We start from the raw sequence: 20,056 nt of genomic DNA on the forward strand, positions 1-20,056 counted from the left end.
TATTCCGAAAGGGGGATATTTATTAAACCCTTGATATATAATGATGTATGATGGTTGTATTTTTTTTCACATGTATATCTAAGTTGTTTCTTTACAGTTTCTGATAACTTACCGTTGTAACTGTGGCTTCAACACCCAGGTGTTACTAATTTGGAATACACTTATGAGTTTCTACTTCTACAACTGTTGAACACGCGGTTTTAAGGAAAAGGATTGCTGGAGCTGTGTTTACGATATTTCATTATAGGATTTTTGTGAAAGTCTTTGTTTTAACATAAAATTCATATGGATGACTCACTTAACACACACATAGGACCGCCAAGACTTTGGGGAGAAGGTGTGTGTAGGTAAATATGGCCAATTACTCAGTGCAACGGTGCTTAGCAAATAGCGAAGCTTTTGTGCGTTTTGTGTGCGCTCACTTTCCTACTGCATTCTGAACCATAATAATTATATGCAATAAATATTTTTTTTTTAAATTAAGGTTGTGCAGAAACAAAAAGAATATATTTTAAAGGACTTGGTGTAATTTTGGTGCAGATGGTGATGGACAACGGTTTGATGTTGTATAAAGCTGGTGATGTTATATCTAAGTGAAGTACTTTTTATTTGCTCTCGTTTCCCCTTAGAACTTGAATGAACCGAAGTGTGTAGATGCTACGTCTGTGTATAAATTCAAAAGGTAACTGATAGTGTTTGTTTTGATTTTCTTTGTAAGAAAAAAAGACTCATTTTAAAACTTGCTTATAAACATAATATCTGCGTTGAACCTGTAAACATGTTCTGTGTGCCGATATGTCGGAAAACACTGTTTAGGTTTAACCCAAGAATTATCTGTGTCGTCCATAGACCCCATCTGCTTATTAAATATATCTTTCTAAACTGTTTATGGACAAGACTTTCTTGTGGGTTCACTGTTTATTCGTTAAAGGACTTCTAACAGTAAACAAATGACTCAATTTCACTAATACTGTGATTAATCCCACTATTTAAGGTACGGCTTTCCTGCATATTTTACTGTTACAAAGAAAATGAGTGACTTCACCCTTTTGTTTTTTTGGTAATTTTGTTTATGGTGTTTGACTCACCCATCCCCTCACGATGATGGCTCAGCAGGAACTTAGGTTGCTTATAACTTTAAAATGTAAGGTTCGATCCGTGCAGTAGGCATGACACAGATAGCCTGTTGTGTATTTTTTTGCTCATCAAACAGAGTGATAATAGGCTGACTATTGATAACAGAGACGTAAAATTATTCAACATGATGTAATATGTCGTACCTATTGGCATTAAAAGAAGTCGATGATTTTATAGCTGAGCGAAACAGTTGTGGTAAGTCAGCCGTTATTCATGTTATGTATTTTAAAACTTGAATACGCATCATGAGCGTATTCATGGGCTTTGGGTCAAACGATTGCTCTCAGCATCCTAAAATGCCTACGGTATGCTTATTGTTGTTGTTATTATTAGTAGTAGTAGTAGCAGTGCACTTTCGTATAAAATCACTTAAATTCTTTGTGCAGAAGGAAAGGTCCACATCTTCTCGAGAAGACCTCTCCCACTGCGTAGTGCTAGCTACGGCTCAGCCTGTCCTTATATTCTTTCCTACTTTTAACACTTCGTTTGTGCATAGATTCGTGAATTTTTACGATGGCCCATTCAAAATGTTCGCATCATCTGATGTCAACCGTAAGTCGCTTACTCCAGTACCGTTGTATATAAACCGCAGTTGAGAAAAGGGTTAAGTGATTTTCATGGTATTGCAGCTGCGGTTTTCTTAAGGCTAATCTACACAGACAAACCTTATTTCACCTGGGCATTAATGTTTGTAGTTTTAGACAAATTATCTAATAAAATCTAAAAATCCGAACTTCTGTTTGTTCTTCAGCTTTCGATCTTTACATTTCTTTTGATTGGAGAGTCTTATGATAGTCGTAATAATAGTCGTAAGTTTTCTTCTGAACAGGGTGTGTTGCTGGTAGTGTTCTAGTTGCAGCGAACGAAGCATACTTTTGTTTCAGATAATCAAAATATTGTATTATTATAATAACTGGCAACGCGTACTGATTACCGATATTGATTTTACTTTTGTTTACATTGGTTTAATAATAACGTGTGTACAAATCAAAATATGTACATTATTCACCAGGATGCCCCTCCATTTCATACAGATGCCACATTGCACCTTACAGTACGATACAGTAAAAAAAAAAAAAAAAATCACTTTAATGTGTTCATGTATATTTATATATAATGCTTAACAAAAAAGGAAGTTTTTACAAAGTAATAAAAACTCACGATCACAGTAAACTGTTAACTGGGCCACCGGTACAACTAATTAAATACGCATATCTGTTGTTGTTTGGAATGAAGCACCGAACTACAGAATCGTCTATCTGTGCTCTGCCCACCACGAAATCTGGAATCTAGCGTTGCCAGTCCGTAGACATGTCGCTGTGCCACTGGAAGGCAATACATTTCTAAGGTATCTACTTATGAAGATCAGAAAGCTTTCTTTTATAATTTCAGTACCCTCGGTGTTAATAGTGTTTTCAGCCGGTATACTCTTTATGAAATTCGTGAAACTTTAAAGCTATTTGTTTTCAGTCGTATAAATATATACAGTCGTGAATTTTTTGTTATATTAAGAATTAATGTTGCATCAAAATTTTAGGTAATTGAAAAAATGAACTCGAGCCCTTTTGGAAGCTAGAATGAAGTTAGAATGAATAGGAACTGTATTATAGCGTGTGATAGTTAGTGTGATATCAGGTTTTTAAAGTGTTCTCCAAAAATGCGATTCTTGTGAAGTGTTTCTAGGTTATGAACGTCGTTGTCATTGTACAGAGTTACTGATTTTTTTTATTTTTGTTAGTGTTGTGCATTATAACTATATCTTGATAATGCCTTGTGGTTAGCGTGCTTGGACTGTGAATCCGAGGATTTGTGGTTCGTAGCCTATTCTCGTAAAAACATGGACGTGTCGAAAGAGTAACAATAAAACCCCAGACGAGAGTAACCTGAAGAATTAACAGTGGATGTTGATGATTAGCACGTTTAGTGTTTCGGTTCAGGGTTAGTGACGGTTAGTATTAGATCTTTGTGTAGCTTTGAATAAAAATTGTGAGGTAAACAAACAAGACGGTGAATTCTTTTGTTTTGAACATATTAGAACTGCATAAAATAATCCACTTCTAAAGAGAATGCTAATATATTTCAGTTCAATACATAATTTCAAAGAGCGATAGACGATTTGATATGTTTATTAAAATGTCAGTGATAAAAAGGTTGTAAATTAACGTTATGTACACAGTTTTAAGTTTTTAACCAAGGCAATGATTGGACAATGTTTGGATTATTTTTCAAGTTCTTCTGCGTCATATTATCGGCAAAAGTACAAATTATACGATAAGAAGTAAGTAGCGGATGAGATGGCTGGTTAATACAGTGGAGTACAATTAGGTATGGTTTGTTTTGTTTCGAATTTTGCGCAAAGCTACATGAGGGCTATCAGCGCTAACCTTCTGTAATTTAGCATTGTAAGACTAGAGGGAAGGTAGCTAGTCATCATCACCCACCACCAACTTTTGGACTATTTTACCAGCGAACGCCCCCATGGTTGAAAGGGCGAGTATGTTTGATGTGACGGGGATGCGAACTCACGACCCTCAGATTATGAGTCGAGTGTCTTAACCCACCTGGCCGTACCGGACATAGTAAGGTATGTGTAAGTTGTTAACATTTTCAAACGAGATCCACCATTTGAGCGCTTTTCAGATAGTTTACTATTATTATTCATCCTTAGCTCTTCAAAAGCTCTAGTTTTCGATCTGGTTTGAAAACATTACAACTTTTGAAGGTGATCCTGCGTATTTACTTCCTAACCAGAATGTAATATGTTATATATGGCATGTTTCGCACAAAAATACTCGCATCTTTTATGTTCACAGAAAACATAAACCAGGTTGCCAAAAAACAATTGGGTTTGTAGTTGACAAACATCTGGATCGCCAATAATGGGCGTATTTGATTATTTTTAAATGACCTTCGTTCTTCATAACTTGTACGTCGTTTGATGTTCTGTATTATGAATATTATCATGGTTTTGATAGTTTTGTATGCGTCACATGTGTCACAATAACGGTATTGCTTTTTCTGTCCGAGTTCACCCCAGTAGGACAGCGGTAAGTCTTCATGCTTACAACGCTAAATTCAGAGGCTCGATTCCCCTCGTTGGATACTGCAGATAGCCCGATGTGACTTTGCGATAAGAAAAAAGCACACATACATACACAGTGTACGAGGCTTTTTAGTATAATTTTATAAAACAACATTCCATTACTGCGGTGAAATGGTGTTTTGGGCATTATTGACCTTGTATGAAACTTATGATCTTGTATATATACCCCTGAAAGTATAAAGTGATTTTTCTTGTCAAAATTAAGCTACAAAATCAGAAGATACGTACAGAGTGTTGATGACTTAGGTTCTGTGTTAGTTACCTATGTGTCACAGAAGAACGTCTACTGCACACCGCACCACCTGCTGCTATCTGCCGTGCCTTGTGCGAGGCGCGTGCCTAGACCGAGCACTTTTACTACAGCGCCTGTGGCTCGAACGTGAGATAACTGCTGCGTCATAGAGCGCAACAATGACAGCTGGCTGGCGACCGTAGCGACCGACTGTCAAGGTGCGATTGGTTGTGAGACTTAGTGTTACAAAAAACTCTAATAGACCTCCAACAATGATTTACCTTTGGTGCCAGAGTTCTAACATTTTTGTGGGTGTTTCCAATTAACACGTGTAAGTAGAACACTTTGTTTTGAATTCGTGTAAATTTATGCTAAAAAATTAAAATTCGTCATTGTTTAACCTACTTGTTGACTTGATTGTTCACATATTGGTGTATAGCGCACGTGCCTAAATTAGAAATCACATCTGTAGGGGTATGCAAAAAAGATGTAGATCATTCCTTCTTCACGTATTTAGCAAGTTCATAAGGGAACCTTACTTCTGCTTTGTTTGTATATGAACGCAACAGGCACAGAAAAAAAAAAATGTTTTGAGACCTTTATTAGTTATAAATTGTTTCATAAATGGATTAAGTGTATGATGTTTTATATGGAAAAAAGTACAATTGTTTATTGTTCAATCGTAGAATTACCAGTGGGGGTTCTTGTCAACTTTTCATACCAAAACCACTTTTGAGTTCTTGCCTTTGTCGTTTAGAGAGACTTTAATAACTTGTTATAATTTTAACGAATATAACATTAATATTGCAGTTATTCCATTAATTACTTGTGTCTCTTACAAACTTAGTGAAGAATGTTAGTGACTGTGCATTTTTTTCTTTGGCATATGTTTACACTGAATGTTGTAGAGAACAAAAAGATAGTAATACTTAGTATGATACAATATGTATGGACTCCTGGTAATGAACAAATTAAGACAAATCAGTAGTTTGAGGGTTAACTTTCTTTTCACTGAGAGCTCCTTTTGTGTGATTTGAATAATGTTGAAATTAAATTTTAAACCCACCTAACTTGTGGTGGAAAGGTTAACTATAAGACATATAAAACTTCGTCTGATGCACAACCAAGTGTGTGAAGGAAATTAATAACATACACAAACAATGAAGGAAAATAACACAAGTTATATATTTTGTTTTCATTATAATGGCATGGAAGGTCTCTTACTGAAAGTTAGAAATTGAAAAGAAAAAAATGATAGGTGTGTCAAAACCATGTGAATGGTATTATGTGTGTTTATATATCAATAATTTCTTTGAAGCTTTTAAGTTTTATGGAGATCATTGGAGCTAACTGCCTGAAGTGATGATTGATTTTGTCTTCAGAGTTACCACATGGCTCGAAGACTCCCTCCCTAACCATGCATGCCTCTCCCAAACCTGGTGTTCACACTATGACAGCTATTTACCCTCTTCATCCTGGGCAAAATATTAAGAGCATGATTGGTCACTACAGTAGAAGTAGTAATTCTGCTTTGAATGCCACCAGAACTTCACGTTTTGCTGCAGCTCTTCGGAAACTAGCAAAGCAAGCTGTGGATCCGGTAGCAGGTATGTGTGTCATGATCTGATTTGTTTTTTAATGTAGAATTAAGGAAATTGATTTAATGAAAAAATTGTTTTTCAAATTGTGAAGTTCTGTACTTTGCCAGTTTGGTTATGTAGTTACATTATTTATGTAGCGTATTGATTAAGAAACTTATTGCCATCACAAGTAATACTGTGTAAATGCCACAGGTTAAAAGTTCTTTTTAATTTTTTGAGAATGTAGTAATAACTCTACTGTCTTTTATCCACCATCTAGAAAAAGACCTGACATCCATTACTCTAGAATAAGCGAATGACACAAATTCGTAGACATCTTTTCAGAAATATTTATTAAAATGTCAGCCAAAAGGGCCCAAAGACTTATACGTATATAAATAAAGCCCCATTATAGTGAACCCCATACTGTTAATCTGCACTGTGGACCTCCTTTAATATTCAAGAACACACTTCAAAGACGGAGAGAAATACGTAACAAGATATTTATGAAATTGAAGATTTATAGAAATATAAATCTACGTTTCAAAAACCGAAGTGTCACAGTAACAAAAATTACATTTAACAAAGGATTTCATTCATGTACTATCTTGTAATTGAATTATACGTTAGTTTTGCATGCTATTCTTCTCAGTTTTTGGTTGTTTAACTGTGAAATGAAAAACTTAAAAATCTAGAAGCAAATGTATCTTAACGTCAAATTAAGAGATATGTTTGTTTGTTTTTGAATCTCGCGTAAAGCTACACGAGCCATCACATCCCTAATTTAGCAATGTAAAACGAAAGGGAAGGCAGCTATTCATCACCACCTACCGCCATCTTTTGGGTTTCTCTTTCACCAACGAGTAGTGGGATTCACCGTCACATTATAACGGGGATTTCAACCCGCGACTTTCGAGTGCCTTAACCATCTGGCCATGCTGGGCCTGAGGGGAAAGTAGCATTTGCAATTTACATAATATTTATTATAAATCTTAGGCCTATTTGATTCAGGGTATTAACTTTATTGCAACAGCACAACAAAACTGTGATAGCGTAATGAACATATTACTGTTTTTAGGGACAAAAGATCTATTGAAATCTTGGCCAAGTATGTTGAGGCGTTCGACTTGTAATCCGAGGGTCGCGGGTTCGAATCCCGATCGCACCAAACATGCTCGTCTCCCAGCCTTGGAGGCGTTATAATGTTATGGTCAATCCCACTATTCGTTGGTAAAAGAGTAGCTCAAAAGTTGGCGGTGGGTGGTGATGACCAGCTGCCTTCCATCTAGTCTTACACTGCTAAATTAGGGACGACTAGCACAAATAGCCTTCGAGTAGCTTTGTGCGAAATTCAAAAAACAAATTATTGAAATCTTATTAATTTTGAAGAACAAAATATTTGATACAGCTAAATGTAGTCATTAATTCCTATATAACACCATAGAATGCAGTATTTGTCACATAAGTTATATATGTGAATATTCTTTACGTGATTTTTTAATATAAATATTGTTACAGTGTTTGTAGATTTATAACTACTCAATTATAATTTATATGTATCGTGAGACATCTGTTAGCAGTCTTATTATGGTTGATATCATAAATACCGACTAAGACTTGTATTGTCAGAATAAATTACAAAGCAAAACTTCGTATAAATTTTATTTGCTTTTACCTAAATTTCAAGTTGAACTCTTAGGCAAGTGTTGTTATTGTTTATTAAATCTATACTATGCATAACATAAACATGAATATAATTTCTCAGTTCAAGCGTCTTTCACACAACAGAAAGCAATAAACTTTGTAATCATTATTGTTAGTAAAACGTTTTTCTACCTCACAATGTTACTTCAGTTCATGACGTCATTCAAACAAGAATACTTTGTGTGCATAGTAACACTGATATTTCACTTAGAAACAATACAGAAAGTGACTTACAAAGAGTACAGTGCAGAGAGATTTCAATGGCTAATTACACTCAATTATTTTATATTTTCGGTAGTTTCCTGCTTGTTTCTGGTTTTACATTCGTCTTCGAAATTGAACGTGGTTCTACTCTTACATTAATATGTTCAAAACAAGCATAAAAAAGAGCGAGAGAAGAACCAGTTATTTGGTACTCAAATCTCAATGAACAAGTTATTAATAGTGAGAGAACGCAAATAAAATACGGTGGCAAATTAGTGCGAACCAACATCCAGTTTGAAGACGCGGGAATTTACACATGCAAAAATCGTGAAGGTGATTACAAACATGATGTCAGAGGTAAATTCATGGTTTTTTAGACCATATTTTCATTTATTAAACTACACTAACTTAACAGGAATCACATCAAAATCGAAATCGTCCATCTTGTTTTTAAATGTCTTTCAGCCATAACCTTTTCGTTTGATATTTCACTCATCATGTGTATTGATTTAAAAAATAATTGCCTGTGTATACATAAGATTACACTATGTAAGAAATTTTTTCCTTTTCTTGTTCCTGGGCACAAAATGTTTTTTCCTAATTGCTTATGCCTAAAGTAAATGGAAAAGGTCTATTTTTTTCAAACTTTGCTTTTGTGACTTAGGAGCGTGTATAACGAAAACATAATGGTAGAATATATTTGAGGGCTGATACGTGAAAAGTAATTATATAAAAGTCGCAAATCTCGAAAAAGTACTTCTAAATATTTTTGTATAACTTTAGTATAAATACATGTAAATCTTGATTCATATGCTGTCAGGATCCGGAATGGCCAAGCATGTTAAGGCGTGCGAATCGTAATCTGAGGGTCGCGGGCTCGCATCCCGGTGGCGCCAAACATGTTCACACTTTCAGCCGTGGTGGCGTTATAATGTGACGATCAATCTCACTTTTCGTTGGTAAAAGAGTAGCCCAAGAGTTGGCGATGGGTGGTGATGACTAGCTACCTTCCCTCTAGTCTTACACTTCTAAATTAGGGACGTATCGGTGCAGTGGGCTTACAACCTACTCACATAAATCAACCTGTTACAGAAACCGCAGTGATTGCGGCCCTATGTTCCTTGAAGAAATCGAGTGGCAGATGATGATGATGAATTCAAAGATTTGGTTAAAAATTTGAAACTCTAAAGATATCTTACTGATACACTACACTTTCAATCTATTTAAAGTTTCTACACAGTAGTTTCAAACTGTTAATACCACTACCGTTCGATTCTTTTGTTTTTTGCTATCTTAGTCTACGGATTTACAACGCTAAACTCAAAGGTTCGAATCCCCTCTGTGAGCTCAGCAGATAGCCCGACGTGGCATTGCTAAAAGAAAACACACAAACATAAACAACTTAGCTCTACATTTATTTTTACGTATACAAATTAGATATTTTCGTTCTTACCATAAACGGATGTTTCTTTAATAGTATAAAGTATCGATGGAGAGTGCAGAGGTTAGTGAAGCCTAATAATTATGTTTAACATCACATTTGCTCGCAAATATTTCTGCCTTATTTGTTTCAATTTGCTCATTACCGATTTTAAGTCAGTGGTGTCGAAAATCTCGTTTTAGGAGATTTCTTTAATGCTAGAACCCGTTAGTCGGTCTCATCTATAGCGATCAAAAATATTTTTTCTTTATGCTTTGTAAAATATGTACAGGATGGGTAGAAAATGTTTAAGTTGGCGAAGCAATGATATTACACGATGATTTAATGTTTAAACTGGAATAAATGTGACTGAATAATTTCTTTGGTAAAAAGGAATTTTAATTAAAACTTCATATGTTAAAACTGGTGTTTTATTTTAAATTGATCCTCTTATTCTTGTGGTTCAGTATTTTCAAATGACTCGCAAATACGTTGTTTTTTCACATTCTTTATGAATAGGTTTAAATCCAAGTCGTATAAGTATGTCTTTAGTTTAAGTATAGTGCATATTTACAAAGAAAAATAGAAACACAAACTCACAGCTTAGAAACGTGTAATATAATCTATTGTACCATTTAATCATTAATTAAAAAACGTTACGATTATAGTCTTATAATCGAACTGATAAGCAACCAGCTTTGGACTGACAACAGATAAAATCATTTAACAGTTAACATTAAATAACTATGTTCATGGAGTTATTGTTTTACTGAAATAGTCTCCCGATGGGACAGCGGTAAGTCTATGGATTTACAACGCTAAGATCAGGAGTTCGATTGTCCTCGGTGGACACAGTAAATAGCCCGATGTTGTTTTGTTATAAGAAAAACTATGTGTGTTTGATCATTCGAAAAGCTTTTCATTCTCTACAGTTAATTAGAAAGTTAAGTTCTTGTTTTCTACTCCAAGTTAGCTGTCAAATATATTAGACAAAAGCGAAAGATTACATCACATTTACAGTTTACGGTCCCTACATATAGTTGTCAGATTTTCATGTATTACACGTGGACTGATATTAAAACAGCTACAATAAGTGCATTTCTTTTCAATTTATTTAAACATTTTCAAGGTACCTGTAATTGTAGCTGTAGTAACGTCAGTCCACGTGTAATAAATGAAAATCTGATAACTATGTGTAGGGACCACAAACTGTAAGTGTGATGTAATCTTTTGCTTTTGTTTAATAGATTTGATAGCTTACTTAGAGTAGAAAGCAAGAACTTAATTTTCTACTTGCGGTCACATACCGCGCTCATACATAGCTAACACCGATCTACTGTTTTCCACTGTAAAAGCTAACTACTGTCAATTATTCTGAATTTTGTCATTGAAAACTAACATTTCAGCTCTTGTTTTATATATTTTATTTTGTTTCTCTCTGATATGTATTGATATATTAGTGATACTTACCAATGATCTGTATGCTTTTCTAATCATGGTTTTCAGTTGGTTGAGTCAAATAATTCATATTATTCGTTTGTTCACCTACAAAGTAAATAATTTCTTTATGGAATTGTCTCTGTTGATCAAACTGTTGTTACTGCACCAGATAGGAATTTTAAAATACTCCCATCTACGTTAATTAAACTATGTTTTTATCGATTTCGTTCATAAAACGATACGTTATCTTTTACATCATTTAATTATAATGAAAATTGAACTGTCTTATTTTCATATGATAGTTTTTAACAACCTTCGTGTAATTTCCTATTAATACCATTGGCATTACTCTTAGTGTTCTCAGAATATTTTGTAAGTTATAAAATCTTGAAAATTAAAAGTATCATCTTCAAACTATAATACATCGAACAAGATTTATTAAATTTTATTAATATAGATATAAAAGTGTTTCTTTACATTGGTTTAATGTGTGTTTGCTCTTGTATTACAAGGAATTATTTGATTTATCGTCTAGCGATGTTGGATTCTCTGTTTAGTATTTAAATGTTACCTGTAGTATATTTATTTGAGTTGCAGTGTTAAATTTAAAAACGTGAGATTGTATTTCTTTGTGTTACATGAATGTTGTTTTCAGTTTCGGGCTTGTTTCTCTGACGTAAAATACGTGGAAGTTGCTATAAAGTATTTTATAAATGACATTAGTATTGTATTTGCTTTATTTTTTTACAAGAATTAAGTATTTTGTTTATTGTATTTGGGGTTATTGACAGAGTGAGTATCGTGTTGTTGACTGAGGTTTCTCTTTCTCACCGTTATCTCAAATCTCCTTCCTGATCGCTTTATAACCTAGAAACATCGAACTATATATGAGTTCTGTAATAAAAAGTTCTAAATTACCCATTGTAGAACGTCTGCAAAATTTATTAGCTTCAAGTGAGTTCCTCAGAAATATAAATGCATGAAATACATTATTACAATAATGTTAAAAGTACTTACAAGGAATTATTACTTTAGAGATGAGATGAAATCAGTTTTTCTTAATTTTAATGAGAGGAAATGTCGATGTTGAAGTGTGGTATGAATAAGTATTGATAACCATATCGACATATAATTACTTCAAATGTTACCATCAATACTACACTCTTTGTTCGTCCATATACTGATCCATCTAATCAGGACTCCAGTAATGGGTGATATTGCCCAACTCCAAGGTGCAGATGTTGATATTGACAGCCATAATATACTCTTGGAAGATGCATCACATTCCATTAGTTGATGCTAAAGATGCCCTAAAAAGATCTATTTCAGGGCAGTGATGAAGACGAACTCGTAATCTTATCGGTACTCCTGTAATAAACATACAGTATTAGTCAGAGGCTGCCACTGATGTTCATAGCAATGATACTTTATAGTTTATAGGGATTAGTAAGCCATACCAAAACAGTTTTGAATATGCAACCTGGCATATAATGTGACTCAATCTGATATAAAGTCACGACAGAACAGAATTTATCAGAACAACTTTATGACATAGCTTAACATTTCGTAAATGGTGTGATGTAACCGAAAATTGGTTGCTTTTGGGAAAGGTATGTGACAGACCTTTCCAATGTAAATTTTTATATGCCCAAATCATGAAAATATATTCAAATGAGAATTTAAATTTTTCGAAACAAAAATATTTATTGTACGCAAGAGCATCGAAAAAATAATTTTGATTCGCCAGAACAATTCGGAGAAAGACCTACAAGTCGTACGAACACAAATGTCAGAAATAAAAACCACTGAAGTGTCCCAGGAGACGGTACGTAAAAAAATATCTTAGTCTTCTAACCGCTGAGTGATTAGATAGATATGTATGTTATTGTACACACAGACATATCAGTCACATCACTGATGTAGGAATTATACATTTCTATGCGATTAGAGACTAGATGGATTGTGGTGAACCTGAAGAGAGAAGTGATGAGGCTCCAAAGTTATTTTGACATAATGAACTCAACTTATGAATGTTGAAGCAAAATCTTATGAACTGTAAAGATACAAATCATATCTACGAAGTTTTTTAAGAACGTATTTTGAATAAGCAATACTTTAAATTTACAGTGAAAGGTGTTAGATCGCAATATTATTTATCTTGATAAATCCACAAAAAATTAAGTATTTGCTTTGTTATTAACTTCAAATGAAAAATTTTCTCGGAATGAATTTCATGCAACTTCTGCATATAAAGATATTATTTGATATTTTGTTGTTTTCAAGACACCTCAAAATCATATACTGATACATTTTACCAACGTAATATTCCCAAAAGAACCTGTATTTACATAACTGATATTAACATAAACAGTGACAACATTTTAACTGTGACAAATAAGTATTTTACCAGGGAAACGCCAACAGAAATCAAATGTACCAATAAAAAAAGATCGTGTGTAATTTCATAAACTTCCAAGTTTGTGTGATTAGTTTCATTAGTTAACTCCATTAGGAAGTACATAAAGAAACAAAAGTCTACTGTTAAGAAACTGTTTTGACACGTTTTATTTTTCTCACGAAAAGTAACATTTATGTTGTTATTTTACAGAGTGAGTCATAATTAATATTATAACTAGTGCGTCGTGCTCATTGTGAAAAACCTTAAAATTCCAACGGTGACACAAAACGTGCTAATAAAAATATTAACTCTCTGTTGTTTTCTCCAGTGTATATTCCAGCCGAGAATCTCAACTGTACTCGTGGATACCAAAGAGATGTTAACAGGTGTTGTAAGTATATATGATACTCAATTACTTTAAACTGTTCACATTAAACACAAATAGATGACATTTTTAAAAATATGGAATTTTAGTTAAACAAATACGTTTTTTGATACTAAAGACGTTGTTAGAACAATAAAATTAACACTGGGTAAATAAATGTTTAGCTATATACTTTTAACGCCTTTAGATCCATGTCCTCCTGGTCACTATGACAATGGATTCCAAACTTACTGCCTGCCGTGTCCAAGAGGGACTTACATGACATCTTTTGCTGCTGACGCCTGTGTAGCTTGTCCTGAAGACGAAATTACTGATGAAGAAGGAGCTGATAATAAAGATCTTTGTAGAAGTAATGGAACAAAAGGGTTTTAAAGTTTTCTTTTATTGTTTCCTTAACATTTTAAAGATGTTTATTTTTGTTCAAGCAGATTGTTATAATACGATACTTCTTCATAACTTTCATGGTTTTTAATGCATTAAAAAGCTTTGCTTTTACTTGGAAATCCTACTACTTGTTTTTAAAGATGGACTCAAACATTTACGACAAATAGTATTGAATAGCTGTCTTACCTCCAGTATATCATTTCAAAATTAGGAACGGCTAGCGCTGAAAGCCCTCGTTCAGCTATCCGCGAAATTGAAAAACAAACAAATATAACGGTGTCTCAATAGCACGTCTGTGTGCGTCACATTATTACTAAAAAGACGTAAAGATATTTAACTAAAACAGTGTATGTCCCAAAACACAACTTAAATCTATCTTTAATATGTTTATTTTGTGTACATAATGTCGTTTTTGTAATAAAATAAAGTAATTTGTCCAAATGCAAAACAAATATTTTAATATAAGATTATAATAACATTGGTTTATCAAAACGTTTGTACCGTCTCATAAATTCTGAACAAAACTATTAGAAAGAATTGTTACCAAGTAAGCGAAAAACTTCATGAGCACTGACGTACGACGTTCAGTGTTTGTGGTCAAAATGGTATCGTTCTTTATTTGGGAAATTCACAGTAAAGAGAAATTTGTAAAAATTACTGTTTTTAATAGTGTTATAAAAACGCGGAAACTACCATTCGGTGGATACGATTCGATAGCATAAAAGAATAATGTACCATAATAAGAGAAGAAACTAATTATAAAACTTAATACAGTAAGTGAATAGCGATTAAACAAACTGGCTTTATTAAGTAGTCAATGGAAAGACAGGTTGTTTAACTTGTGTTATATATTCTTACAATTTAAGTGAATCGTAGTTGATTTAACTCACTGTGTTATACTGAGTTGTATAATATGTGAATTATCGTAAAGAAAATGTCGAGATTTTTCTTATATAGTCTGATCACGTGTGTTTGGAAGGGAAAGTTAGTAGGTTTCTTGATATATTGTCTATTAATGTAAATATGTTGGAAAACCTGACTGATTTTATGTTATATGACTATATAGTTGTTGTTATTACATAACTGTACTACTTGTCTACTAGTAAGGAACTCAAATAATATAACAGGCGTCATTTTTCTTTGCTAATTATCTGTTTAAACTGTAAAGAAAAATGTATATATACAGTTGTCAAATTGTAAAGGTTGTTATCAATGTTTAATATGAAAATATATTATAAATGTAAGAAATATCATATTTATTTGATTGTAATTTTTAATATGTTAAATCAAGTTTATTTTTAGTTTAAAGAATTATACACTTTGTTATTAAGTTACATTTGAAGCTTTCTTTCTGTTTTGTGTAATCGATACAATGTGTAAAACAACTCTCTCTCTTAAGATCCATCTGAAGTGGTTCTCAAGGTCACTTTCCCCTGGGCTTCCAAACCTACAGTTGTAAGGTATCCTTGGTGGATGGAAGAGCTGACACTAATTTCAATTTGTTTTATTGTTTTGTGGTAAGTTACATGTTATCTTTCAGTTTTTCATAATTAAATTATGTGGAACAGGGGTAAGAGAACATCTGACCTCAATACCCAATTATCTTTTAATTGAATAGTAGGGTTGGATATTTGAAAATGTCAGTTGTGTTCAGTGCCCCTTTGGTAGTTAATTTGTGAAAACACTAATATGAACCTAGTAAAGCTGAATATGTTTAATTAACCCTACAAATGAGGTCAAAATAACTTTTCAATTATAGTTAACACTTCGTACGAAACTTCTATTTGGTGATTAATCAAGTGTTTTTGTAGATCTGTTTGCTTACGAAAAACCAACAAAAAAGACAACTATTTAGAGTTAATCTTTAGTAGTGTTGTTTATATAGAAAACTGAAAGAAATAAATCGCGTTTTTATTTGTCATTTATTTTTTATTTTTTATTATTTTATTATTGTTTAGCGTTCTTTGTTGCTTCTGCAACGTGAATGAAAAAGCCCGGGGCAAATGGAATGCCCTGAAAAACCGCGTCCTCGGGTCTTGTGGTGTTTTTACCTATACAAAGCTAGAAGACCAGAAGCTTGTAACTGAAAAGATCACCCCCAGTGATATTTTGGAAGCTGTTTCAATGATCCCTGAGTGTGAGAAGGTCTCGACAAATAAGTTTGAGAAAAGAGAAACTAATATGGTGTTAAAGGAAAATCAAACAGAACCAACCATCTTGCAGACAATAAATGAAAATCACTCAGTAGAAAAGAAAACAGAAAACCTGAGCAAGTCTGCTTCAGGTTCTAACAAAACTAAATTAAAGAAATGCGTTAGGACAATCGTGAATGATGACAAACCTGAAGAGACATTAAAATATGATTCACTAACAACGGTTCGTATACGTTTAAAGTTCTTTTACTTTATAGTAGTCAGTATTATACAGCATCAGTATATAACCATTAATAACAAGGATCTGCTCTTTATATTAAACTTTCACTTCGTACAAGTTTATTTATACCTACACACACACACACATATATATTGCAAGAAGCAACTAAAATATAATGGAATTAATAGTACATTATTAATGTTAATGCAAAATTACTGTTATAAAATAATTACAACCATTCTCATATTTAATTTCTGTGAATATCTGTATCTGATTCAAAATTGAATTAATTTCTCATTCATATTACGTTTATGATTAATATTTAGTGTAGTTAAAAACATTTCACTTTAATGTAATGTATACTATGTCAAACTGAGTGATCAATATGATATCGAAGTTGCATGCTTACAATGAGTGTTGTTAAGACATCCACAACTACTGAAAAACATGCATTCAGAGTCATTTGAATACATGTAATACTTCTTCCAAAAGAGACCTATACATGTTCGATACTATTGAGGTCTGATAAGTCTGTACCCTAGTTAAACTGGTCAATCACCTCTTCTTCAATATTATTACATGTGGGAAGACAATTATCATCCATTTAGCTAAAGCCAGAACCAAACGTAAACATATATGATAGTGTAAAAGGTACTTCCATTGCTATTATGTATAGCCTTAATGACATCTGAAAAACATAAAGGTCAGAGTGTCCGTTCGTGATTTTTCATTACCACACATACTTCCACTACTGATATTAAAGTGAGTTGTGTCTTACTATAACTAAAATATATCTTTTGTTGTTAATATTGCCAAGTTTCTTGTGTTTTTAACTGTATGTACACTGAAATGACGATCTGTTGTAACTACAAACATCTGATTCTGTTTTTAACAGTTATCACATAATTGCAACGAATCGTTACATAACGGTAATTTACTTAAAATGTGGATTTTATTCTTCTTAGTTTAGTACCAGTGTATTTGTACCATTTTGTTACAAGTGATTCCACCACATCTTGTTAATAACACCTTTATACATTTTACAACAGTGTTTGTTTTTTATAGTCAACCAAATTTCACTGGTCTGACAGACATTTAGTGAAATATCCAATTGTCTTCTTTTGGACTTTACTAAGATTATTGAATATTTTAAAGTACTATAAACTCCGTGATTTACTACAGTGTTACAACTATGATAAGACAGTTTGAAAACTCTTCCTCTTTATAATCATTTGTAGTTCAGATTACATAACTTTTCATGTTTAATTTATATAAATGAAATGAGGAGAACAATTGACATTTATTTATAACAGTAGTTTTATCTTGTTTTAGCAAGTTAGTATTTGTGAACGTACAAAACATAAATGTAAAACATTATTTAAAGCTATTGTCTGCTCTATGTTACCTTCCTCACTATTTGTGACAATGCTTGAGATATATTTCGTAGTTTCGAGAAAACGTTTATCAGACATCTTAAACCAATTTCATAACTTACAATTTTCATATAAACACTTATTTGGTTTTACTCATATTATAGTAAAATGATTGTCACATAAAGAATAAATTCTACATTTTTAAAATGTTTATTAACTGATTATTGTTATTAAAACATTTTTTTCGATTGATGAGTGTTGTTGCCTCACTAATTATGATTTACATCTTCAGACAGAAACACCAAAAGAAGTGAAAGACGATGATTGTATCCAGAGGGAGGTGTCAAACAACATCAGGTCTCCCTCTACTAGACTTTTTCACAATGTTGATAAAATTATTACTGTAAGACTTGGCAGTAAACCAGAACATCATCAGAGAAACGTTTTTATTGTTATTGAAAATACTGAAAACCGAAACAAATTTGTTATTGGTAGAGCTTCAAAATTAACACCCACGTGTCAATTGAAACGTTGCCAAAGCGAACATAAACTTACTGTACAGAAACCTAAAAAGAATAATCAAATTAAACACGTTAACAGCCCTCACAAAATTGTTTTCACAAGAGATCCGAAACTGGAACCAAAACCCAAAAATTAAATAACCCATGAGCTGCATACAAGCATACCATATTAAAAAGAATTATTTTACCTTATCTTATAAGTTACTATTTTTTACATTTTACTCAGTGATATAAATAATAAATAAAACATACTCATGAAAAACAAAGAATATAATATTCACCTGGGTCTTCTCTTTTTTACTGTCAACTGTCATGAAACTTAAGCTCACTTTTTAGATGTGCTAAAGGTATTGATACAATCAATAATGCTTTTATGTAATTAAATGATACAACTAAGAACAGATAATGATAATACACAGAAAACACTGTCCTAAAACACTAAAGATAACTATTAGCATTTGTGAAAGATGTAATTGCAAGACGTTGGTCTGATTATCTAGTTAATGGTTTGCAGACGAATAACAAATAGAGCTATATCACTGTGTTAAATTTTGTGTTAATTGAACAAGAAACGTGGAGACGTATAAGAAACAGACACATACACACATACTGACATTTATTTATATAGATTCAATGATAGTGAACATTTTAAAAATTCAACTTCAGCCCAGTAAAGTATGGCTGAAAACTCAATTGTAGAAAACAATAGGTCGTAATGAAACTCCTTCTTTGTAAATATAAGGTAAACCATAGAAAATTATGGCATAATATTCAAATTGTGTTTATAATCAAGAATGTCATCTTTATTAATTTCAATGAATATCTTGGCAGTTTTGTCATCACTTTTATTAATAGCGTTACAATGCAGTTCCTCTGCCTTTACTTTTAACGAAAGTTAAATGTTTATGGAAATTACATAGCTCACACATCTATTTTGTTTGATATATTAGAATAAATACTGTATTTCTTTTCATGGTAAAAACTGCTGAATTTATCACGACTCATATACGTACATTAATTTAACTTGAAAACATCTTTTTTTTAAAGATTCGATGGTCCTCCCGTCACTATCGATGTCATTCCAGAAATTTCTTTCTAAGTACTGTTGTCATGGTGTTTTATGAATAAAGGCTGATGTTTGGTACGTGTCCCTGGTAATTATCTATGGTTCTTCTGTGTAACAAATATGGGAAATATTCCTTCTATAATTTTAGTAGGACAAAGGTTTTTGAGAACACAGTTAAAGCTTCAGGAATGAAACAGAGGTTGTTAATGACATTCCCGAACTTGAAGTATTTTATCTCCACTGACAATGATACTTGGCTTTGTGTAGTTTTGTGTTTAACGTCAAACAAACAAGCTTTGTACCATTTAAGAATTGTTTTCTTACCATCAAAATCATGGACCACTTAGTAATAAATTTCATATCTTCCTTTATTAGTGTCAAAACCATATTTTTGTGAAATATCTGTAACATCCCTAAACTGAAGAAAATACAAATGATTTGGTTCTATGAATGTACATTTTACAGCCTTCATACTTAATCTCTCCACACCAATAATTCTCTGGAAAAACGTTGTTTTTATTGTTTTTTCAAGATTTTAAAGTAATAACTGTGTTGATAACACCTGAGATGATAGAATTGGAGTTTTATCTATAATTTTTACCTGTTATAACAGCCTACCGATTTGAAAAACTTGTTGAAATCTATAGATATTGACCTTCTGTAGAAATGTTAGAGTAATGTACAATACAATAGATAGAACAATGATGATTATTTAATTATGCAAATCCTTTATCCC

The 20,056-nt window shown here is 32.6% G+C and overlaps 1 protein-coding gene across 10 annotated transcripts in view; it reads left to right on the forward strand.

The window, feature by feature from the left end:
- Positions 1-19,336, forward strand: part of LOC143222662 (uncharacterized) — a 70,621-nt gene extending 51,285 nt beyond the window's left edge. For 7 of the 10 annotated variants that reach the window (XM_076449468.1, XM_076449467.1, XM_076449464.1 and 4 more), the window contains 6 exons: positions 5,855-6,079; positions 13,547-13,609; positions 13,791-13,952; positions 15,387-15,504; positions 15,946-16,363; positions 18,026-19,336. In XM_076449468.1, the coding sequence (XP_076305583.1) occupies positions 5,890-6,079; positions 13,547-13,609; positions 13,791-13,952; positions 15,387-15,504; positions 15,946-16,363; positions 18,026-18,391 (1,317 nt within the window). In that variant the 5' untranslated portion in view covers positions 5,855-5,889 and the 3' untranslated portion in view covers positions 18,392-19,336. Of the gene's footprint in view, positions 1-69; positions 683-1,892; positions 2,486-4,223; positions 4,804-5,854; positions 6,080-13,546; positions 13,610-13,790; positions 13,953-15,386; positions 15,505-15,945; positions 16,364-18,025 lie in introns of those variants that run through there. The other 3 variants (XM_076449465.1, XM_076449474.1, XM_076449469.1) reach the window with 3 other exon arrangements.
- Positions 19,337-20,056: the final 720 nt, after the last annotated feature.

This window comes from Tachypleus tridentatus, chromosome 8 (genome assembly GCF_004210375.1).
Source record: "Tachypleus tridentatus isolate NWPU-2018 chromosome 8, ASM421037v1, whole genome shotgun sequence".
NCBI classification, from domain to species: domain Eukaryota; kingdom Metazoa; phylum Arthropoda; class Merostomata; order Xiphosura; family Limulidae; genus Tachypleus; species Tachypleus tridentatus.